Source organism: Rattus rattus, chromosome 4, assembly GCF_011064425.1.
Source record: "Rattus rattus isolate New Zealand chromosome 4, Rrattus_CSIRO_v1, whole genome shotgun sequence".
In the NCBI taxonomy this organism is placed as follows: domain Eukaryota; kingdom Metazoa; phylum Chordata; class Mammalia; order Rodentia; family Muridae; genus Rattus; species Rattus rattus.
In genome coordinates, this window is record NC_046157.1 from 14,362,250 (window position 1) to 14,388,408 (window position 26,159).

Sequence of the window (26,159 nt, forward strand, 5' to 3'; positions counted from 1 at the left end):
TCCTTTCCACTCTGTCCACCAACTGTTAAAGTGTGTCACCTCACATCAGTTAGCAAAATAAAGATAATGCTTCACAGGCATGATGGGAAGCTAGCCTGATATACATAGTTATTCATAAGTGTGTTAACAGACTTGTCTCCATGGTAATTCTAGACCATTCCAAACTAATTATCCATATTAACTCAAAAGAGGGAGGGGATATGATACAACAGAGTAGCACTGCAAGAAAATAAAACTGAGGAGCTCACATTACTTTTTAGATCATATAAAATCGTGTATCTCTGCCAGGATAAGAAAGACTAAGTAGGACATAGAGCGCAGAAATTGGTTCACCTCCATGAACAACAGGCTCATCACAAAGGTGCAAAGCCAATGTTTTTTCAACAAATAGTGTCAATGTACTTAAATACCTGGGGAAAGCAAACACCAGTCCAAAACAAACACAAAGCAAAACAATGGAAACACAGCATAGAGCTAAAACTTAAAACTGCGTAGAAAAGCTGGGTGACCTGGGAATTTGCAAAGATGCCTTATTTAGACTAGAAGGATAAGCCATAGATGAGGCTCTTTAACTGCACCTTAAGAAATGTGAAAGCATTTGCCCTTTGGAAGATTCTGTGAAGAAATAAGATACATCATAGACTGAGAGGAGATGTTTAATAAGACTGAAAATTTAATAATGAGACAATCTTCTTAGGAAAAGACACAAATGCATACCTCAAAAGAGACATGTGAGTCACAAGTAGACCCTTTAAAAGATGTCCAGGGCCATCGGCCATTTAGAAATGCAAATTAAAGCAATAAGACGCTTCCGTGAATGAAAGTGGCTAAAATTAATAGATGGGATACACTGAGTGTGGACAAGAGTGTGGACCTGAGATGGCCATATGCAGCAGTAAAAGTGGAAATGCTACAATTACTTTGGAAAACAATTCGTTAGACTCTTAGAATGTTGAGCGTCTACCATGGGGTGACACACTGTGTAACTAGGTATATGCTCACAGGGATGATAGAGCACATCAATAAAAGAACCCATATTATGGTTCATAATAACAACAAAAAATGAGTTAATTCCAATACTGGTCACAAGCAAATTGAAACGTATGCCCATGTAATAGGATACTTTAGGGAATAAAGAAGAATGTACTGTTAATACCATTAACAAAAAAAGTGCATCTTACATTGTGAATTTTGGTATCCTCCTACCAAATTAACACAAAATATGTTATAAAAGACAAAAGAATGTATCTTATATAATATCCTTTATGTACAATTATTAATAGAGATGTTAACCTTTAGTAACAGAATGCAGATAAATGACTACCTGTGTATGAGGGAGGCAGAGGGGGAGGAAGGTCGATAAGTGTACTAAAGTCAACTGTAGGGGATGAGTCCTGCTGTTAACTTCATGATGGTGACACTTTTATGAATATACACTATGTCAAAATTGACTGAATTATGAACTTAACAGATTTTTTTGGTTTGCCATGTTAATTCAACCTTTATAATGTAGGTTTCTTCTTATGGTAAAGATCTTGGATTCCTTTCTTATAAGCAAATGTATTAAGAAAAATACACATGCAGATGAGTTAGTAGGAACAATTAGAAAACCAAATCTAAGTCACTTTCTGATTGCCTATGGATATAACACATGGGTATAAAATAGTGGAACTTACCTTTTCGCTCATACACAGAGACTATAATGCTATTATGGGATTCAACAAGATGGTGAAGTTTTACAGATTGCTGCAAAGAGAAGGAAAAAAGACAACATTTATCTGTTTAAATATAGACCTCGGGTATTACTCAGTATCGTGCTAGCTAAACATGGAAGGCTTTAGGCTGCCAGATGAAGATCCTGGGTAGGAACAGAGGGCTGAGGGATCTGTCACTCAGAGAAAGGGATCTCTGCCCAGCAGTTGGAGTTGTGTCCTATAGCACAAAGAATTTCCAAGAGCTGTCTTCCCAGTGGTGATTTGTTTTGATAAACGAACTACACTGGGAGTAAATCAAGGCAAAGATTCAAAAATAAATAAATATGTTTTATTCCACATTTAGTAAGAAAGTGTTTTGTGAATGACCTTTTAACTCGTTCTGGGGTATTAATTTTTCTAACAATTTCAGATTTTCATTTTTTATCTTACTATCATTATTGGAGATGTGTCCTAAAGGACAGGCTCACAAGGCTCCACCTCTCCTGGGGGACTGTGGGAAGTTAATGGTTACTAGAAGAGAGAGTATGATTTTCTTTAGTGGTGTAGTCACTGGTTAAGTTGAGCATGGTTGAGAAAATAACAACTAATTCATGCTTATTCAGGTAACCCTAATTAAACTAAGTGAAACACACACACACACACACACACACACACACACACACACACACACACATACCCCACACACAAAACCATCAAAATAGGAGAGGGCCTTGTTGGGAAGAAGGGTTTCAGTGGGATAGGAAAAAGAATGATTGATGGTAATGGGGAAGGAAAAAAATATATATATATGACCAGATATAGATACAGAGTCAGAAATAAAGTTATATAGATATGGATATGGATATAGATAAATGACATATATATTAAAAATTTCATAAAATTGTATGTATATTAAATTGTCATAGAATTTTTAAAAGACACTCTATGAGTTATTTATAAATCGGATAAATAAATCCCCAGAATATTTAGTGCAATCGGATAATGTCAAAGAACACTATGCTACTAATTCATCCTTTTGTTCATTTGTGAATTCACTCCACCAACATTATTAAGCAGCTTTTTGTATACTGAGTAGTTATGTAAATAGATATGTTTAGAAAGAATAGCTACCCACATGTTCCTATGTAACAGAAGTCACTATAAGTGGAAAGTATGAACCCATATATGTAAAGATTCTCAATACAGTTTTGCTTTAGTAGCAAAAAACTAGAAACCATCAAAGAATCTGCCAGTATTCAAAATAGTCAGCACATAGTTATAAAACTACTTTAGAGCTAAAGAAAGTGTCTGTACCAATATGGGACAATATTAAAGATGCATCCAGCTAAAGTGCAACTGCAAAATAGTGCACAAGGCACACTTTTATTCTGTGAAAAGTGTGTGTGTGTGAGAGAGAGAGAGAGAGAGAGAGAGAGAGAGAGAGAGAGAGAAGTTAATATTGCTAAATTATAAAGAACAGCTGGCCCTCGTAAGTCTTAAGAGTCTGACTGATTCTTTCTAGTGATTCTTTCTGTATAAAGGGTTCTATTTTCATTTACAGTGTTATTGTGCTTTAAATCCATTTTAATATATTCATATATTATTCCTAGTACAAGAGAAAATGGTTAGCTGATTTTAAGTCTATTTTTATATTTTGACTCAAATTACCTATCAGCTTTAGAATTGTATCGGTGCCCTTAACAAAAGTTGTTTAGATGGAAACGTGAAAGAAGAAGTCATGTCAGCAGGTAAAGAGTGAAAGGCAAGTGTTCGGATCCTGAGAGTGGGTGTAAAGAATCAAGATCTATAATAAAAGGAAGACAGGAGCTGCAGCAGCCTCTGAAGATGCGTGCAGAACAAAGAGAAAGTGTTCCTTTGTGTTTAAGCTTGCTGAAGCTTGGGAGAGTTAAACACTCATGACAAGCTCCTAGGAAGGGGCAGAGAGAGGAGTCATTTGTGGATTTCACGAGCACCCCAAAAAGGTAGAGCAAGCATCTGGGGGTGCAGGCAGATGATAATATCTTAGGACACTTCCTCCACTGTGGTGAGCAGGAGGGGAAGCCAGGGCTGAGAAAGCAGAGCATTTGACAACAGAGAGAGAGGAGTTGAGCAAATTTCATAGGAGGCTCCATCTTGTGAAATACTTTGTGATATTATCTGCTGAAAAGTCAAAGATCAAAGACAGGCATTTCTAAAGAAAGATGGCTTGAAACACATGCCCATATCCTGGTAGTGTGGGGGACACCTTGACCTGGGATGCACAAGACTTGTAAGGAAGAAAGTGACACTTATGGCCTCATGTGTGATCCACCCATCGGTTCTATGTGGGTTTTCTCCCAGCAGCACCTAGACCCCCTGCTGTAAGTGTAAGGTAACCCAAGAGCTGAACTAGAACTTCGATAAATGGACGTCAAACAAACAAAAAGATGAAGGAATCCATAGTAAGAAGGGGGTCCTCCATCTTCTGAAGGACTGGGATGCGCGGGAGAGGAAAGGTGTCACCCGCTGAACAGTAGCAACTGTGCTCTGTTTTCATAAACGTGCTCTCGTTTGACACGGATTGGGTAATTCTATTTCAAGATTCTTGCCTAAGAACAAGCCCGCCATGGGACCTAGGGAAACTCACCTGTCTGAGATCATACACGGTCAAAGCTATGGAAATGACAGACATGAGGATGATGGCAAGAGCATATTCCTTGTAATCTTCACTGAACCACAAACAGACGCTGAAGAGTTGAAAGATGTAAAATGGATTTAGAACCTGTTAGCAGACGTAAAGACAGGAAGACAAGAATGGCATTTGGGCTCCACACATGGCTGTTCCCTGACTTGTTTTCATAATTAGCACCGTGATAGCAATCACCCCACACAATATGCTAGGCTTCTTGTTGTCGCGTGCAATCAGCAATTTCCAAGACACAGCTATGAATGTCACGGAGCCAAACGTCTAAGCCTTTAAAGTGTTCTGATCTCCCAGAGCACTTAGTTTAATCACTGCTGCACTTAGCAATCTACAAAGTTGTGCTTGATGTGTCTGTCCTGTTAAGCATCTGAGTAATGGGCAAAGAGTAGATGTTATCGTCCCCCACTTACACTTCCTGAACTTCAGAAAGGTGACACACTCAGCTTTACAGAGTTGAACTACTTTAATCTGCTGTCCCCTCCTGCATACAATGCCATTAAAGAACTTTTAGTTAATGAATGAATGAATGAATGAATGAATGAATGAATGACTGCACTTTTCCATAAGTGGGAAGCTAAGTCATGTAACATGGCATGCTGTGACCACATGTCTAGTTCACTGAGAGACAGCAGACATCAACACCAACAACTGTATCCCTGGTATAGCTTAAACTGTGCTGTGTCCCTCCTCAAATTCCCTGTCGTTGCTCACAAGGGCAGGAATCCTGGCTCCTGGCTAGGCAGGAAGCTCCCAGAACCTTTCTCAACCAATTTGTTTTGCCTTCTGCCCTCCTCAAACATTGAGAGTGTACCTTGAATTTTGGAAGCCTTTGTAAGGCAAAGACAAAAGGAGATTGAATACCAGAAATACACAGAGTGCTGCTATATGGCTGAACACTAATAAATCCAACAGTAAACGCACAAGAGGACATTTTTATCTAAGTGCACGATGGGCAGCCATTCTTTCACTCTCTCACACGCTGAGATGAGTAGATTGTGGAAACGCTAAATAAGTGGGGTTTTCTCCCTACAGTTTTGAATGCTAAAGTAAGTATATATGCTGCTGGAAAAAAAATGATTTCCTTTCCTAAAACAAATGTGACTTTAGTTTCACAGAATTGGAATGAGCTAAGCAGCATAATATTTGAAGAAAGGGGGAAATCCCAGCACTCATCCAAGTCGTGAGATGAGAAGAGGACACCTGAGTGTGGCCACATTTGTAGTGTGCAGTATGCACACCAAGTACACAGCACATCCAGAAAGCATGCTTGGTGTCCTCTTAAAGCATTGAATAAATTACAGTCACTTATTAACAAGTCTCATCTCCAAATGGCCAGTCCACAGAGTCATCATTTTCTACTCAATGTCCCAGCAAAATACTGGAGAAATTACCTCCTTGATGAGCAGCTTCCATATAGGTGTGATTTCAACATCAATAGCATTAGGTCCACATATTAACCTCCTGCAGGAAGAAACCACAGATGGATCACTCGCTCACAGCAATGAAAGAAAACGCATCCCCTGTACATTCGTAGAAAGGATCTAGTCCAGATTCCTTTTTCTCACTTCTGGGTCAATCAAAGTATCTCTTGTCACATTGCACCCCCAAGCCATGTGTCTCAAAGTAACAAAAGAGTGGGAGGGGTCCCAGGATAAAACCAGTAGACAGGATCGTGATACTTCTATTGAACTACACTTCCTGAGGTCTAAATATTTCCCTCGGTGGTACCTTTGGTTTCTAGTGTTGCCTACTCTCTCTCCAATACTTTCAGAGCTCAGAGGCTCTCACCTCTGTGCCTCATCCCTATAGAGCCAAGCAAATGAAATGGAGAGATCATGAAAGGAGAATATGTTTTAGTGACAGGGAAATACAGTATCTATTGTTTCTTCTCATATCCAGGAGTTCTTTGGGCTTAATATTTGTTTTAAGGTGAGCAGAAAAGTCCTTGATTCTCAGAAAAATCCCAGCATACAGAATTATGCATTCCACTAACTGAAAGTCCCCAAATTGTGTTGCTTCAATTACGCAGGGACATGGCCCCTGATGAATTCCTTTCTTGTGGGGAATAGAACCATTCTCTGTGCCTTCCATTTAGACTCTCAAATAAAACAGTGATGCAAGTGCATAGGTTATGGCCCCCCACTTTTATGTAAACAAGGATAATTTAGGACATTTCATTAAAATGAAGACTTGCTTTAGTAGGGGTGGTGGACATACTGAGATTCTGAATTTCTTATAAGCATGCAGGTAATTCTAGTGTGGCAATGCTCTATGTCTCTTCCAAGCCACAGGAATGACTCTCCACCCCTCCCATTTTAAGATTTGTGTGTGTGTATGTAGGTGTGTGTGAAAGAGAGAGAGGGGGTAGGGACGGAAGAGGAAGAGAGAGAGAGAGAGAGAGAGAGAGAGAGAGAGAGAGAGAGAGAGAGAGAGAGAGAGAGAGAAAGAGAGTCTATACATGAGTGCAAGTATCATAGCGGTCAGAAGAGAGCATTTGGATTCCCTAGAACTGAAGCTACCTAAAGAGTCTGAAATGGATTCTCAGAGCCAAGCTCAGGTCCTCTGGCAGAGCAGCAAGTGCTCTTAGTGGCCAAGCCATCTCTTCAGCCCCTTTTACTTTCTTTTATGACTAGAAGGCCCAAATGAAAAGACTCTTATTCTATCAAAGCCATGCAGATTCTAGACAGCCAAGTGCTCTGTTTCTGGGTCTAGTGATTGATTTGGAATTGTGGAATTGCATAACCATCTTGAATGGCATTGATCCAAAGCACTCTAAATGTTGTTATATGGAGCTCGGTCAGTGTGCGTGTGTGTGTGTGTGTGTGTGTGTGTGTGTGTGTGTGTGTGTGTGTGTGTGTACCCACCATGTATACATATGTGTGTGAGTATGCGTGCATGTGTGTGTACCTGCCATGTGTACATGTGTGTTTGAGTGAGTGTGTGTGTTTATATACCTGCTATGTGTACATGTGTGTATTTGTGTGTGGGTGAGTGAGTGAATGTGGGTATGTGTGTGCATCTTTGTGACCTCATTCAAGCTATTAAAGCTCCCTGAGCCTCACACTACACAACTTTTCTATTAGGTTGGTGGTCATATTTGCTCTGCAGATTTATGGGGTCATGCACTAAGTAAATCATTGCAACCCTTTCTCATATTGGGGAATTAAGACCGTGTACGGGACTGTCTGATTAACCAATCCCAGCTCTTTTGAACTAAAGACACAATGCACTTAGTACCTGATCTCCTGCTCCTCTGAAGTCAGGCCTAATCCAAATTTCTGATGTATCTTCGCTGAACTGAGACCGTCTTCCAGGGAGCTAAAAACAACAACAAAAGAATCCAATAGAAGCAGCATTTTCAAGGTAACGTTTTTCTTCTTAGGGTACGCTTGAGGAAACAACTTACCCAATTTTTTGAAACTGTCCTTCTAAATTATTCCAAACATATCGTATTTTCTGCACTTTTATGTATCTTACCTACAAAAGGCAAAAGAAGTATCACAAGAATCTCAAGTTGGAAGATCAGAGCACACACTGCGAGTCGGGGTCTAAGGGGACATTTGTAGAAGAAGCACAAATAGAACCAGAGATGCTTCTTAAACTTTCCTCTTTCCCCAACTTCCGTCCTATTCTCCTCAATGACATGAAAAATAGTTCTATTAGAAGTCATCTGGTCCAGCAAACCACTGAACTGAGAATAGGACCCCGTTGAAGGAATCAGAGAAAGAACTGGAAGAGCTTGAAGGGGCTCGAGACCCCATATGTACAACAATGCCAAGCAACCAGAGCTTCCAGGGACTAAGCCACTACCTAAAGACTATACATGGACTGACCCTGGACTCTGACCTCATAGGTAGCAATGAATATCCTAGTAAGAGCACCAGTGGAAGGGAAGCCCTGGGTCCTGCTAAGACTGAACCCCAGTGAACTAGACAGTTGGGGGAGGGCGGCAATAGGGGGAGGGTGGGGAGGGAACACCCATAAGGAAGGGAGGGGGAGGGGATGTTTGCCCGGAAACCGGAAAGGAATAACACTCAAAATGTATATAAGAAATATTCAAGTTAATAATAAAAAAAAAAAAAAAAAAAAAAAAAAAAGATACCAAAAAAAAAAAAAAAAAAAAAAAAAAAGACATCTGGTCAGCAGGTTTCAACATAAACATATGAATTAATAAAAACCCAGCCTCCACATTTTACTACCTTACAAACTAATGGAGGAAACCAAACATCTTACAAAATAAAATCTAGGTTTCATAGTCCAATGTGTATATCAAAGAAATAAATATAATGACAAAAACGTTGCCTTAAAATACCACAGACATGTAGAGAAGGTGAGTGGCTAAAGGCATCGTATCATGGAAGAGGTAACACAGAAACATAATGCTAAAAGGTGAAAGGGATTTTGCTCAGTTGAAGACTGAAAAGAGACAGTCAAAGAGAGAGCATGAGGTTGGTTAGTCTAAAGGGAAGAGACAAGAGAATAAACCTGTTTGCAGAATGAAAGGCAAGACTGGGGAGCTAACTATGATAAAGATGAGCAGCACAGATGCAAGAAGGAGACACACAGAGGATGGGTTGTAGAGCAGTAATGAAGAAGAACAAGGCAACTTCAGGAGAGAGAAGAGGTTGTCCAGCAAAGTGTACTCCAGTGAGTAGGGCTTTGAGGGCATTGGCAAAGGAAAGAAAAGCAGATTCTTGCTTGTCACAGTTCTTGCTTACTCCCGCTTCCCTTAAGCATTATTGCCGACCTCAGAAAGCATAAAGAGATGCAGTGGGGCTCCCAGTTCATGGCGCAGCAACAGTTATAACCTCGAGGTACTTATTAGAAGCATCTAGAGAGCTTTAAAGAATATTGCTGTTTGGGTCCCGTGGCCAAGACATTTAATTTGTTCACAGTGTACTTTGGGCACAAATATTTTTAAATTTCCCCAGGTGATTCTAATGTGCAGTCAAAATTGAGAAACACTGTTCAAGGCTTCTGGTTTTGGCAGCTCTTCTATTTGTGACCTTGAGAACTTCAACTAATTTTCCCTGTGCCTTGGTTTCCCCAGGAATACATTGAAGCAATTGGCCACATTATAGCTAAGTTCCATTCAGCTCTTTTTTGAATTGTGTAACCAATCATCAGGTAAGTTTTAAAACTCGAGAAAGGCTCTAACTGGTGCGTAATAAAAGTATTCAATACATTTTTGTTAAATGCATGACTGCTTTGCAAAAGCACATGTCAACTAGAAAATACAATTTAAATCTCTAAGTTCCAAAGCCCTCCTGAATCATAATTCTATTCAGTGAGCAGACAGCGCCCCCCTCTCTCTGTCTCTCTGTCTCTCTGTTTCTCTCTCTCTCTCTCTCTCTCTCTCTCTCTCTCTCTCTCTCTCTCTCTCTGATATGTGTGTGCTTGTGTGTGTATGTATGTGTGTGTGCTTGTATGTATGTATGTATATATGTATGTATTTATGTGTCAATGGAATTCAAGCAAAAGTGCTAAATGTTATAATTTGTAAAAATTCCAATGAGGTTTGTTACAAAAGAAATTATTTGAAAGCCTGTCTATTTCCAATTGATTTTTGAGTATGAAATGGAGCAAATTGCCACTGGGAAAATCCTTCCTTCGTAAGCTGTCAAACACAGAGAGGAAAGAAATTTTCGAAAGTAACCAACCATGGGACTTGTTAGCCAACACAGGCCAGGTTGGAACCTCCAGTTTCTTCCTTTATAACTTAAATTTCTTTTGCGAGTCCCCTGCAGTCCTGCAAACTGAGCCAGCAGGTACCACTGCAGTCCCTGAATGTTTAGAGTTCATCACACAATATCTTCAGCCTTCCTCATCTTCCTGAAGAAGGTCAGGTATTAGGACCCCCTTTGCTTCACTCCTGACAACCATTTTTGATTATGTCACTGAACAGGAGTCATGGCTCCACCATCTCAGGCTCTAGTGCTCTCTCTCTCTCTCTCTCTCTCTCTCTCTCTCTCTCTCTCTCTCACACACACACACACACACACACACACACACACACACACACACACACACACACACACACACGGTATGTGGTTCAAGCCAGCCTCAGAATAAAGTCTCTGAAAGCCCCTTGACTTGGGGATTCAGAATGCACAAAGTGAGGCTTGTTTATGTTTTTTTAATTCCACAAATTTGACAATCTCTATTGGAAACTTAGTTTTAAGGGCCAAACTGAGGGTAGAATGAGAGGTCTCTATACTGGGCTCATATCAAACCACAAACTGAGAAAGAGAAAACAAAAATAGACACAAATATCCATAAGCCAAGCCTACAGCCAGAGGGAATGAAGAAGTGACTGGTTAGTTGACCACAAGACATCAAATGGATTGGTTCACTATCTTTTGACAACTTCTGCGGCTATTCCTATGGTGAGAAGCACAAGTCCATCAGAGACCATTGAAGCATCTATGAGACTGTCCCACCAGAAAACATCTCTGCCCGGATTGTGACTCCTTTATCATCCTCAGAGTTTCAAAAAACTGGCAAAGCTGGTCACTATAGCATCTGTAGATGAGTTTACTTATTTGTCTGTTTTCTAGAACTTCAGCCAGGAGAAGCTAGGACAAGGAGTAGCTGCTGTATCTGCTGTGGGTGACTTTCATTTTTCTGCTCAGGAATCAGAAGAGTTAGCCCCTCACCTTGCTTTTTGCTGGAACACATAAGAACATCTTCCTTTTGCATGCCATCCTACAACATAGTCCCTATGGTCTCCTCTTCATCAAAGTTTAAAAACCTGCCTCAGGTTTTGGAAGAAGACCGTACATGACTATCACTTTGGGATTCTCTCTCCATGATTATCAATGCCATCATGACTGCACCTAAGACTCTGATTACTAATGAAGGTTTTCAAACTTTATTATGAATATCAGTTGTTATAGTTCACAAATCACCTTAATATTTGACTCTGTGTATGAGATTCCTAACAGCCCTGATTTAAAAAAAAGCAAAACAAGGATTATGACTTTTGCTTTATAATCAAAAACTTAAGATTCAAGAATGCCATAGATAACAAACTTCCTATACACTGAAGTGGTGATAGAGTGATTGGATATCAAAACTTTCTATATTATGACCTCTGTCATCATTGTTTACTTGGAAACTTCTTCCGTTTGCCTTATTGACTATCAAAAGTGCTAAAATTTCAGGGAAATAAAACCCTAAAGCTACATCAAGGCTGACCTTGGAAGCTTCATTCTTAGCTGAAGCTCACAGAGGAGCCATTGCTCACTCAGGGAGATGGACATCTTCCAGATGTTTATGATGGCAGTTCAAGACAGCTGGGTGAAGACAACGGACGGTAGAGAGCTGCTCAGCAACTATTTTCATGTTAAAGCCCGACCTTGTTGTCAAAAGCTAATTTAAACAGCTATCTGTATATGCACAACTGTACAAGAAAGGATTCTACCTCATAAGAGTATGTTTTCAATATGAATGTTAACCCAAGCAGTTTGCATTCACTAGACAAAAGGGAACAACCTAAACACATTTGGATACCACGGTTCAAACCAAATCTTTTATTAAAAAAAAAAAAAAAAAAGCAAATCCCTTAGAATGTTCCTTAGGGGTTATCTTCACTGCAAGACTGGCTTTACAGTATAAGATAGGATTGATGCTTTAAGAGTTCCACATACTGAGTGCTGCAGAAGATCCTGCACATCCTGCAAAAGATGTGGGTTCAGTTCCTAGGACCCACATGAGAACTCACAATTATCTATAACTCAATGGCAAGAGAATCAGCTCCCACTTCTGTACCCTATGGGCACACACATGGCACACTTACATACATGCAAGCAAGCGCTCATATACATGAAATAAATAATTCTTCAAAATTCTCTGCCGTCTCAGAGCTTGCTTACCTTTAGGTCTGGCTTTCGTATGGCTCTGTTTATGATAAATTCCTCATCTGCAATGAGAGGGTGGTCAGGAGTGAGACCAGACGTGCTGCTCAGTGCTGACAGGGAGATCCACATTACCTTTTTCCAAGAATAAATTTTGAATTCATCCTGGGGAATAGACATCAAAACCCCCAGGAAGTTAAGAGAAGGTCATCGGGCTAAAATTCATCCTGAAAAACATCACTTTGCACAATGTTGTGAGTTATGGAGCTAATGAACATTCTAGACAGAAATATATACCATTGAAAGGTGGCATATGATGTTGTCTTTGAATCTTAAGTGACAGAGATTTGTGGTCGTTCATTAAGGAATATCAACAAAAGCATGAGACACTAGCACCAGCACCGAAGCCAGAGAGCAAGAGGCACATTCTCAGACAAGAACAGCATTCTCCATGACCTTCCGGTCTAGCTGGTAATCTCACAGGGAAGGAAGCAAACCCCGTAGACTTCAAGGAACTATGTGCCCCTCTGAGTGGGAGGAAATCTAATGAATAGACTCTCCCTCATGTCTCAAGACTTAACTCAAAATCCACCTTTCCCCGAACAGTCTCACTGACACGCTCCCTCTTGGAGAAAACAAGATTTTCTAAAGGAGTACCACAGTGACTCTGGAAGGTTCTCCGTTCTCCTCTTTCTTCCAGATCACCTTGAAGTAAGGAACAAGGTTTACGTCTTCATTGAGACCCGCTCAATGACAGCACAATGTGAGCCCCAAGAACACTGTAAGCATCAAGTGTGCACAAGGCGACTCACTGTAGGGAGATACTGAGCAAGGTGGGGCTGAAGAAGAGTCCTTACAACATGACTCCGGTTGAAATTATTTCCATTTGCACTTGACTGGTGAGTTCCTCCCAAAGGAAACTAGGAGGGAGTACATGCTTGGTGGGCAGACACCAACCACATTGCTTCCTTGGAGACTGGTGAGATTCAAACAGCAACTGCTATCTGAAGAATCAATACACACCCACGTGAATGACTGATCAAGCTCCGGGCTAAGAATGAAGTGATGGGAGTTTAACCCAGATGTTTATGAGTGGGAATATAGGTCAGATACAATGAAGTTTATCCTACACACACACACACACACACACACACACACACACACACACACACACATCCTTGCCTCAAAGGTACCAGTGCTAATTAAATTCTGGAGGATGTAGCAAGGAGAAAGTGCAGTAGCCAGAGCTGCGTCTGATCAGTTGGTTATCCTTAGGAGAAAAACTCCATGAGTCTTCATTTCTGCTATTTCCTTTCTTTTTCTCCTCAGTAGTCACATAGCTAGATCCTAACTGGCCTTCAAGGTCCAGCTCAAAGGTTCACATGCTGGTAACCATCCTGGTTTCTCTGAGTGAGCTTTCCTTTAAATCATCAGAGTATTCAAGGTCCTTGCCATCCTGGGCCCTTTGATATCTCCCTTACTGTGTCTCTTGGCATGTGGACAGGGATGCTGTCAAATGTCTGTATTCCCAGAAGGCCTAACTTGGAGTCTTAGAAGGAGAAAGAAACAGACAAGAGTTAGGGGGTAGGAATAGTGGGAGATTGGGAAGGAGAAAGGGGAAACCGGGAAGAATGGGGGGGAAAGAGAAACAATCTTACTACAACTTTGAAAGTCAATGAATTAATCATAGAATAAATGAATAAATAAAAACAAGTAAAGGGACTGAAGCCACAGCTCAGTGGTTAAGAACACTGGGTGCCCTTCCAAAGGATATGAGCTCAATCACCAGCGCCCACACGGCATCTCACATCCTCTGCAACTCCAGTTCCAGGATCCAACGACCTCTGGCTTCCATGGGCACTATCCGTACATGTATTCTCAGGCATGCAGGCACACCCGTTAAAAACATTGAAAACCCTTTAAAACACTCATTAAAAACAAAACCCCAAACAGCTGGGAAAAAACAAAACAGTGAAATTGGATATTATTCCATGCAAGGGCAGAGATAATAAAAATCAAACTTAGATTGCACATAGTGATACTCGAAGTCTAAGATTGGCTAAACTTGGCTGAGTACCTAAGCATCTGAGCTCATGAGCATGTTCTAGGGGTTACACAGTAGACTGAGCTAATGCGCATATTGTAGGTGTTATACGGTAGACATTTAGGCCTCTAGAAGCCATCCTAACATAGTTCAGTATTACTTAGTTTGCTCTTTGATTTCATCAGACGTAGTGAGAATATCTTGTGTATTGTATGGATGTATCACTTGTCAATTAAAAAGTCTATGGTCTGTGGCTTAGGCAGGAAATCGGAAGTGGAACATCTGGGAGGCAGAGAAAGTGTTTTGGGATAGAGCCTGGTGAGGGAAGATTGACCCTGGAACATATAAGGAACCAGAAACATGCATGGTCCCTGAGCACAGGTAACCAGCCATGTGGCAGAATGTAGGTTAAAATAATTGGGCTATTTTAATTACAATCAAGTCAGAGTAGAGCCTAGCTATATGGCCATGGTATTAATAAATATATTTTGAGTCTGGGTCTTATTTTTAAGAGCACAGAGTTGGGAGGAAGAACCAGACTTAACTTCTACAATCAGGCTTTACTGTAAGAAAAAAATGTGGACACAAAGCACAGACCCAAGTAAGCCGAGGTAGCCCTCCTCTCTCAAAGGCTTCTCCTTGCAGCGGACAGACACCATTACAGAGAGCCACAATGGTTCAAAATGCAGACAGCAACTGTCTGTGGGGTGTTCAACCCCACAGATACATCTACAACCCAACTCCAACACCCGAGGTTCAAGGAATGTTGTAGAAGAGGGGGTGCAAAGATGGTGAGAGCCAGAGGACCTAAGCAAGAGCTGAGCAATGACACCAACATTTGACGTGCCAACGTGGATGGGAGAAATGCCACAGGACCCACTTCTAGATGGAGAGCTACAGGCAGTTAATGACTTCTGGGAGACGGAGAATGATTCTTCCAGGGCTGAGCCCCTAACTGGTTATTTAATACCAAGTGGGAGACATACATATACCCATCAGCAATGCTAACTAGACTCAGCAGGCTGCATTTACTTATTTATATATTGTGTATGTATATATACATGTAATAAGAGTTATTAAAGAAAAAGAATATTAAAGTAGGCAGGGAATAGATCTAAGAGGAGTTAAGGGTAAGAGATAGGAGACAAATATGATCAAAATACATTAAAACTTTCAAAAACTTAATAGAAATAGTGCATTAGAAAAGAACTGTGCTTCCAGGGACTAAGCCACTGCCCAAAGACTATACATGGACTGACCCTGGGCTCCAACCTCATAGGTAGCAATGAATATCCTAGTAAGAGCACCAGTGGAAGGGGAAGCCCTGGGTCCTGCCAAGACTGAACCCCCAGTGAACGTGATTGTTGGGGGGAGGGCAGTAATGGGGGAAGGATGGAGGGGGGAACACCCATATAGAAGGGGAGGGGGAGAGGTTAGGGAGATGTTGGCCGGGAAACAGGGAAAGGGAATAACAATTGAAATGTAAATAAGAAATACCTAAGTTAATAAAGATGGAGGAAAAAAAAACTGTGCTTCTAATAACAGTTGTTAAAGCACTTAGCATTGATTATGTTCAGGCACCGTGTGTTGCATGTGTATATTTCAATTAATGCTTAAAACCCTGGGAGGTAGGTATTTTGTCCTCCCATTTTATGGATGAAGGAGTAAAGGCGAGGTTCATTTAGAACCCGGATTTGGCCCCTCTCTGTTTATCCTCTCTAGCATCTTCTGTCAGCCTCTGGTAATCTGAGCTTTACTAAATCCACACTTGACACAGTTGCCATGCCATATCCAGTTTAACTGGTATTACCAATGAACACAGTTTCTGCTTTCTAAAAAAAAAAAAAAATGGGCTGGAGAGAAGCCAGCAGGTAAAACCACCCACTGCTTTTGTAGAAAAGCCAGGTTCAGTTCCCAACACCCACACGGTACCTCCTAGCTTCTGGGAGCTGCCGTTTTCTGTAAAGTGGTTAGACCAAACTAATTGTCTCAAACGGTGTATCTCAACCTGTGGGGTCACCTAAGACCGTCAGAAACACAGATATTTACGTCATGATTCATGACAGTAGCAAAATTGTAGTTATGAAATCTCTACGAAACTAATTTTATGGTTAGGGGTCACCACAACATGAGGTACTAAAGAGCCGCAGCCAGCGTTAAGAAGATTGAGAACCACTGCTATAGGAGGTCTGAACTTTCTACACCTCAGGCTTGTCAAACAGGTTTACATCATTCCGAAGAGAGAATTAACCAGATCGACCCTGAATCTGAAAGCAGATTTGCAAACCACTGCAGAGCTTCTTATGTTTGACCTAGACAAGTAGAGAAACAGTATTTCTTTAATTTCCGTGACCTTGTCCTTTTGAACCTGGAAATACCAGTTTAACTTTGATAGCGAACTTTAAAGTGGAATCTGTTGCTTATCAAACTCCATTCTTTTCTTAAAATCTGTATGACGGTCCTCAGGTTTGGACCAGTCCTGTCTTGTGGTCAAGCCCCACACATGAAATACACTTCTGAGCTTGCCTTCAGAACAAAGTGAGCCATTCCAAAGGCCCAAAGAGACACTAGAAAATGAGGACTTTTCTCTTAGAAGTGAGTCCCATACAGGGCTGAATTAGTGACCTCCATGTTACCGATCTGAAAGGGTTGGTATTAGCTGGAATATTGGCTTTAATACAAAGTACATGTAGAAAGTCCTGTGTGTTGGAGAAATCACAGACTAGCCAGTGTCCCAGTTCTGCTGGGGTTTATTGACCAAAAAGGAGGAGAGGCAAATAGCAAGCAACTTACATGACAAAGGTCTGTGTGAAAGAAATGGGGAAGAAGAAAAGGAGTACACAGTGGAGGAGGGGGAGAGAAGAGGAGGAGGATGGGAAAAGAAAACCCAGAATAGCTCAGCCTGTCTGTGGAGTTTTGACTGGGAGTTTTGGTGTGTTTTTGTTGTTTTCTGAGTGGACAGTAGACAGTGGGGTAAACTGGCTAATCTTCGGTAGTCTCTGGAGCTGCAGATAATAAGAGTTAACCCCTGTCCCCGGAATGCCTGCTGCAAGTAGTCACCTCCCTCTCACTACATACATACTTCACGCCCAAACACGGACACGCACACAGGTCTATGCTACAAGAGGAGGGAGGAACTGCTAAGACCTCACTTCTCGGGAGAGGCAGTGGAGAAGGGTTAAGTATGTCTTCCTGTCATAGAATAAATCACACACATACACACACACACACACACACTTCACATGTTAAAACCCTAATTTCCAATGTTGGAGATAGGGCCTTGAGAAGGTGACCAAGTTTAACCGAGGTCACAGGTGACACATCACTCCAGCAGGAATGATGTCACATGTGGTAAGGAAAAGAAACCAGAAGCATTAAGAAAACAGGAAAGGCTAGGTGGCAAGGTGGGCCTGCAAGCCAGGAAGAAAGACCTCACCAGAAACCAGCCCAACCGCACACGCCTCACATGCTAATTACAACGTTGATGGTCCTGTGTCGCAAACAAGACCGCAAAGCTCTTTGTCAATGCTTAGCCATTCCTCAGAGGCCAGCTCTATTTCAGGCTGGGTGTCTAATAAAATGAGGTCACGGTCTCGGGAGAGAGAGAGCATGCACTGAAGAGAACCATAATGCTGTATCCTGCCTTCTCACACAGCATTTCACTCAGTCTTGAATCAAAAATGCTAGTGGAAACCATAATTATTTATTATCAATTCCATACCACCTACTTAATTTGCTCAAACACACACTAGGCACCTGCTGTGGCCACAGTAGCATAAGGGACGGAAAGTAAGCCCTGACCGCTGGCTCCGCGAAGCTCATAACTCAGCAAAAAGAAAGACGCAGTAAGCACGTGGCTTCATCAGAGACGCCAGAATAACCTGGGGCTCAGAGATCAGAGGCTCCGCTCCACATTCTTTACCCACGTGCGTTCATCGGCCTTCACCACTCTCCGTGTGCCTGGCGCCATTAGCCAGAATCACTTTTTGACTAACATTTTGGACCTCCAGAAAACCCTCCGTGGTTTTGACTCCGTTAAGTCTCTGTTATGTAATCCTACTGTGACCGTTCATCTCCCCTGATTAAGCTTCTCAGTACTGTCATACACATTTGGGTTATCTGAGGAACTGCACGTATCATGCCTTGGTCAACACACACACACACACACACACACACACACACACACACACACACACACACACACACACACACACACACACACACACACACATACACACACACACACACACACACACACACACACACACACACACACACACACACACACACACACACACACACACACACACACACACACACACACACACACACACACACACACACACACACACACACACACACACACACACACACACACACACACACACACACACACATACACACACACACACACACACACACACACACACACACACACACACACACACACACACACACACACACACACACACACACACACACATACACACACACACACACACACACACACACACACACACACACACACACACACACACACACACACACACACACACACACACACACACACACACACACACACACACATACACACACACACACACACACACACACACACACACACACACACACACACACACACACACACACACACACACACACACACACACACACACACACACACACACACACACATACACACTCACACACACACACACACACACACACACACACACACACACACACACACACACACACACACACACACACACACACACACACACACACACACACACACACACACACACACACACACACACACACACACACACACACACACACACACACACACACACACACACACACACATACACACACACACACACACACACACACACACACACACACACACACACACACACACACACACACACACACACACACACACACACACACACACCACATACACTCACACACACACACACACACACACACACACACACACACACACACACACACACACACACACATACACTCACACACACACATACACACACACACACACACACAGACACACACACACACATACACACACACACACACACACACACACACACACACACATCACCACCACCACCACCAAATGCCTGCCCATGAGCTAGGCCTGTGGCCCTCCTCAACTGGCGCTCACAGACTTTATAAAGGAAATAAAAATGTAAGGAGGGGCTCCCGGGGGCTGGAGAGATGGCTCAGCGGTTAAGAGCACTGACTGCTCTTCCAGAGGTCCTGAGTTCAATTCCCAGCAACCACATGGTGGCTCACAGCCATCTGTAAAGAGATCCGATGCCCTCTTCTGGTGTGTCTGAAGACAGCTACAGTGTACTTATATATAATAAATGAATAAATCTTTAAAAAAATAAAATAAAATAAAGGAGGGGCTCCCGATGCCTCACCTCTGAAATCCAGATCATAATAACCATTTTCCAGGGTTGTTACAACAATTAGAATAACAATGAAATTCTACATAAACTGAAAAATGAATAGTATATTAATACAAGGCAGATTGCAAGCCAGCATGACAGTCAGAGATTAAAGCAGAGAACTAGGAGAGATAATAATCTCTTCCAGGACTGGAGGGAGAGTGGATGACTACAGACATTCTGGAGAGTGAGGGATGGGAGAGAAGACTGAGAAGTCTCAGTGAGTTAGAACCCATTTGCTACTCTCCGTAGAGGGGGGAGGGATTGTCACCAGACTGCCCCTTAGTAAGGACAGGATTTCCATCTCTTTGGTTATGCCCTAGGTCTGATATGTGGTTGGCGTTTGGCAAGTCCTCTTTGAGTGACCGAATGAGTGGAAGAGCAGAGGGAGTTGTTATCAGAGAAACTCCGTGGGCAATAGCAGAGGCATAAAGTGTCGCGCTGTTGTGGGGAGAGTGAGAGACCAGGGTGCAGAGGAGGAAGGGAGGAAGAGACCAGGGGCCTGTAAGCACAAACACTACCACTGACAGACACCCCCTGCTGGACCTGTAGCCTTCGGGGCGGCATCATCATGGCTGCTTTGCAACGTTTCTAAGATTGCAGCTAAGGACCCAGCTCTTCACCTTCCACTGGAACCTCGAAAGGAAGGGGCTTGATCGAGGCCTCACATCCAACTATCGCAACGCTCTCCTCCCCAGATCAGGGGCCTTTGACCATGTGTGACATACAATGGCAACGAAGGGGAAAGCGTTGTCTGTAATTAGAACCAAGATATGGAAATCGCCAGGAGCGTTGAATGCACAGCACCGACGAATGTAAATCGTGCTATTTGCATAGAAATGAAGCAACACTACAGAAATGGGCAAAAATTCACGAATGGATGACTGATGAACCAAATGCATTTTAAAATTTATGAAATAAGATTGTAATTACACTCATCTCTTGGAAAGAAAGATAAAAAAAAAAAATCTCATGCTCGGCGCTGCCTAATAAGAAAGAGAACGGAAAGTAAGCCGAACGCTGCGGATTTCCAGCAAGCAGTTGTTAATGTAGAGAAATGACTCGTTAATCAGCATCCGTGATAATAAGCCGCAATCTTACCGGCTTGGGATCGAGGATAAATACCAAGCACTGATATTTTAATAAGACAAAGAGCAGATATACAATGCACTTTGGGGTGGGAGTCACTCTGTCCTCCTAATGGGCCCTTGCTAGATTCTGACTATTGCAAAATAATTCAAACAAAATATTTTTACGTTGTCATCTTAATGCAGTAACCTAGCAGTAGACTTTTCAACTATTGGTGCCGAAAGCATATTTTTCTCTAAGTCTCAGCTAGTTAGAACATTGGAAATAATTGAGTTCTTGTCTAATTACATAAAGACCAATTTAGAAGCTCATTCATTTGGAGAGTCTCTGGCATAACGAATCTATTTAAGATGACGCGTAAGAGCAGGTAATTAAAAATTAAAGTTGAAATCAAGATGGAAAAGGCAAGATTGGAGGGAGTTAGGGCTTCTCTGAGTAGCTCTGAGGGAGCAGAGGGAGGGGCTTGATGGAGTCTCCTGGTTGAAAGAACAGGTCTCCATGATGGGTGTGGCTTCCAGAGCCACCAGGGAAGTGATGACTGCTTCCAATGTATGTCCCTTTGCTGTAGGGAAGTGATGGCCATTTCCAATGCATGTCCCTTTGCAAATACAGGTACAGAAAAACTAGAAGAGACTACCGGCTGAAATGCATCGTCCAGATGAGCAGATAGGCCCCGAGAATAGCGAGATCTCTTGCATAGAGAACTTTTGGAGGTTCAGATCCAATACACACACAGACACACACATACATACTCACGTACACACACAAACATATACACATGTGTGCACACAGAGTCACACACACATACACACATGACGCACACAGGCACACACACATACACACACATATACATATTGCACATACAGGAACACACCAAACACACACAGCACACCACACACACACACACACACACACACACATATACATATTGCACATACATGAACATACCACACACACACAACACACACACACACACACACACACACACCCCACTGGCCTTTGATTATCTAGTTCACGCTTTGTAAATGGTTTTCATTCACATAATCAATCACTCCACATCAGTTCAGGAAAGACTAAATACTTGACTAGTCCCTAGTCCTGTTTTACCAATGGAGTAACCAATGTACTGAAAAGCTGCTAACTGACTTCAGGGTCTCGGGCTGGAAGTCTGGCCCTTGACAGACAATCCCACGAGGAATCTGCCTTTGCCTTGGCACCTCTCTCTGTCTTTACTCATTCGTGGTCTTCCTCCTCTTTATTTCCTTTCAGCCTGCTCCCCCTCCATTGCCTTCATGTCCCTGCTTTCCCATTTCCTGCTCATTCCCTCTTATTTCTGTCTTTTCCTTGAGTCTTCCAGCAGCTTGTGTCAGGGAGGCCACGGGCAGGCCAGCCCAGGGTCCACAGAGCTGTAATCTCTGAAAGGCAGAAGGCTCCTCTGCTTCTGAGGTTCTGCCTCTCTCTCTCTCTCTCTCTCTCTCTCTCTCTCTCTCTCTCTCTCTCTCTCTCTGCCACTTTACTATAAGCATAGTTCTTGTTTGTTTGATTGTTTGATTTACTTTATATCCCTATCATCACTTCTCCTCCCTTCTCTCTTCCCAGTCCTTCCCTCTCACCTCACCTCCCCAACACCATCCCCTTTCTCTCCTCAGAAAAGACTCAGAAAAAGGGAGGCCTCCTATGGATATCAGCTCACCTTAGAATATCAAGTTGCAGTAGGACTAGGCGCATCTTCTACTGTGGCTAGGCAAGGCAGCCCAGTTAGGGGAACAACAGTGAGCAACAGATTACAGCCCTGCTCCTGCTGCCAGGACTCCCACACGAAGACTGCACAACTGTTACACATGTGCTGAGGGCTTGGGTCCTTCCCATGCACGTTCTCTGTTTGGCGGATCCGTTTCTGCGGGCCCCTATGGGCACAGGTTAGTTGATTCTATAGGTTTCCTTGCGGTGTCCTTGACCTCTCTGGTTCCTTCAATCCTTCATCACCTCATAGGGTCTTAATTCACATGAGAAAATGTCCTAATAAAAGGATCCTGAGCTGGGCATGCAACACAGTGGTATAATACTGGCTGACCACAGCAAGGCTCTGGGTTTATCCTCACCACTATTTAAAGGAACCCCAAATAGCATTCATTCATAAATGTTTGTGTCTCCATTCAGAAAACACACCTACCTCGGTAAGACACAAAAGCCATGTATTGAAGTCCACTTCTCACACTTGGCTAAATCTGTTCTGTTTTATTTTCCCTCTTGATACTACATAAACTTTAATTATCTTGGCTTCTATTCCTCTCCCAAAGAACACATGAACTGATAGATGGGAGTTCTGACTCTATACACCAATTCTTTTCCTCACCATTTGGTCCTTTGCCGCAAGGTCTAACATCACCCAAGACCTTATTAAAGACACAAATTCTTTGGGCCCCAACCTAAATCCAACAGATTGGCAACTCTGAGAACTTGACAGCTGAGGCTTGAAATCTGCTTTCAAAAACTTGCTAGTCATTCTGATGCCAGTTGAGATTGGAACACGGGTGGCAGGAGTGCAGTGTAGAAGCAGCCCTGGATGAGGGTCTGGGATGCAGGGAACTCCATCCTGGCCTCCATTTTGAGATGAGGTAAATTTTATCATGTCCCCAGAGTTTTACTTCCTCACCCATCAAATGCCTGATGGTAAGTGCCTGGCACTTTTCCAGAACATTCTACATGTCTTCAAGACATGAGCCTCCAGGTAGAGTTCAGGGTTTATCTTCGCCACCATTAAAAGGAACCCCAAACAGAATCAAAAGTGCTTGTGTTCCCATTCAGTGGCTCAGAAAATACAACCTGCCTTGCACAAGTCATTCTCTGGATTTCTTCAAGTATAGAAGTTTAATCCTCAGGAATATCTAGTTAAATATGGTTGAATTAGTGAGGTAGTTACTAAGCTACCACTCATATTATGGTCCGCATGTCATGTAGTGATTTGAAGGGACCAGGATCCAGTTAAAGGATGGAGCTAAGCTAGTTCCCTGACCCAAGCCAACCAAGATAAAACTGACTGGACTTCCAGGTTAATGAAACATTTGCAACCCCATAAGAACAATGCCAACCAACCAGGGACTAAACCACCATCCAAAGAGTACACCTGGACAGACCCATGGCTCCAGCTGCATATGTAGCAGAGGATGGCCTTATTGGGCACCAATGGGAGGAGAAGCCCTTGGTCCTACCAAGGCTAGACTCCTCCCCCAATGTAGGGGAATGTCAGGGCGGGAAAGGAGGTGGGTGGATGGGTGGGGGAACACCCTCATAGAAGAAGGGGGAGGGGATGAGGTCTTTATGGACAGGAAAACAGGAAAGGGGATAACATTTGAAATGTAAATAAAAATATCCAATAAAAAAAAGAACTCAACGTTAGCTCAAGCTGTGTTAGATAGCAGGTTTCAGTGTAATGCGTTTGGGAGTTATGTTTTCTTTCGTTCTGTTTGGAGGCAGTGAGCTGTTTCATTCTGACTGACCAGCTGTAAAATGTGCTGCTATTCTTCTCTCCGGCTGCATAGATAAAATGTTTATCTAGAAAGATCGGTACGTATAAAAACGTGTTACACTCCCGAAAGAGCATTGGTTCTCAACCTGTGGGTCAAGAACCTTCTGGGGGCTTAAACAACCCTTTCACAGGGGTCACCTATCAGATATCCTGCATATCAGATATTTATATTATGATTTATAACAGTAGCAAATTTATAGTTATGAAGTAGCAACACAAATAATTTTATAGTTGGGGTGTCACCCCAAGATGAGGGGTTGCAGTATTAGGAAGGCTGAGAACTACTGCATTAGAGACTGATTTATCAAAATTGGTTGTTGTCACGGGTCATCTGTGACAATGCCCTGCTAGAGAATAAGAAGGTAAATTAGTCAGGAGAGAATCTTCCAACAGATTCCCTAAATAGGAGTACCAGATCAGCCTGTCAGTCACCCCTTACAGACGCAGGAACTAGGAGTACAACGGATAACAGGCAAGGAAGTCCCTCCCCTTGGGGATTTCCTGCAAAGATGACGCATGTGGTCTCAGTGCCAGGAGTGCCACAAGGAAGTGACATGAATATACACAGAAAGAGCCCCACCTGATGCCACAGCCTTGAAACAGCAGAGAGTGGCCATGACCTCATGGACAAAATGGCTGTATTTTATGCCCTGAGATTTCTGTAGAACAGGACATAGCATCTCCAAAACTATGGCTCTCTCCTATCAGCAGAGGGAGAGAGAGCAGTTTCCTTAGTGGGCTGCTCCTCATCTCTTCAATTCCCTTGTTCCTTTCCCAGAACCATTCCTGTGGAGGCCATAGGCATGTTTGTACCAGACTAGAAGTCAAGGACTAGGTCAGTAGGAACTTGGAATTAGTAGCTTGTAGCCTGACTCACTACTCTATACTACTCATTATTTTGGCAATCGCATGTTTACATTTTCTCTAACATTTGCAAAACTAGCAATTTTAAAAAGACTACCCTATGAAGTAACTCCTCTTAAGAAATCATATGGTACACAAATTCCTGCATTCTAGGCAGGTGCACAACTATGGTAGAATGTACCCACCTTGGGGCTATCTCCTCCCAACGACCTTACAACACAATGTCCAGGAAAAGAGACACAGTCTACAGAAACAGATGTATGCTTACTGTTGTCCTCAGCAGCACAATGTCTGCTTCTTGCAGGGAACATGGGACACAGTTTGCCCATACATGCCAAGCTGGTCTCCAATAAAATACCAATGGGAGCATTCCAAGAGAAAAGATAGATCCAATGAGACAAAGAGCCTTCCGACAGCCTTGAGTCCGATAGCCAAATATTTCCTGAAAAAGAACCAAAAAAAAAATTATTCCAAGTGTTGGTCAGCAAAGATAATTGAACATCACGTTTTGGGATGAAATGGAGACAGGGGACAGGTGGGAGGAGGGAAGGTAGAAAAAATGAACCTGGATTCCTGACCAAGAAGTTTCAGACATGATTCCTAACCTATGAGGAGAACTTTTTAGCCAAGAAAAGCAATATCTACAGTCAGAACACCCAGCTACCCTGGACCAAGCACTATCCCAGGTGCTAAAATACATGGTCTTGTCTAAGTCCCCCAGTCACCCCCATTCCTACATTATTCCAGAAAGGAGATAATACTCTCCTTGTTGAACAGATGATACAAAGGGACTCAAGACAGCTGATGCACTGACTTGTCTAAAGCCACACAGCTAGAATATCAGTGGCTAAGTCTTGGACAAACCCAATTCTGCCAGCTACCACACCTTGAATTTGACTCCAAATATTAACAGGCATGAC

General features: G+C 42.5%; 1 protein-coding gene across 1 annotated transcript in view; it reads right to left on the reverse strand.

The window, feature by feature from the left end:
* Atp13a4 (ATPase 13A4) overlaps positions 1-26,159 on the reverse strand; it is a 136,636-nt gene that overhangs the window by 64,524 nt on the left and 45,953 nt on the right. Inside the window, exons 2-8 of the mRNA XM_032899257.1 lie at positions 25,508-25,681; positions 12,252-12,398; positions 7,784-7,854; positions 7,615-7,695; positions 5,769-5,838; positions 4,321-4,455; positions 1,677-1,746 (exon numbers count right to left, since the gene is read on the reverse strand). Coding sequence (XP_032755148.1) covers positions 1,677-1,746; positions 4,321-4,455; positions 5,769-5,838; positions 7,615-7,695; positions 7,784-7,854; positions 12,252-12,398; positions 25,508-25,681 — 748 coding nt within the window. The remainder of the gene's footprint in view (positions 1-1,676; positions 1,747-4,320; positions 4,456-5,768; positions 5,839-7,614; positions 7,696-7,783; positions 7,855-12,251; positions 12,399-25,507; positions 25,682-26,159) is intronic.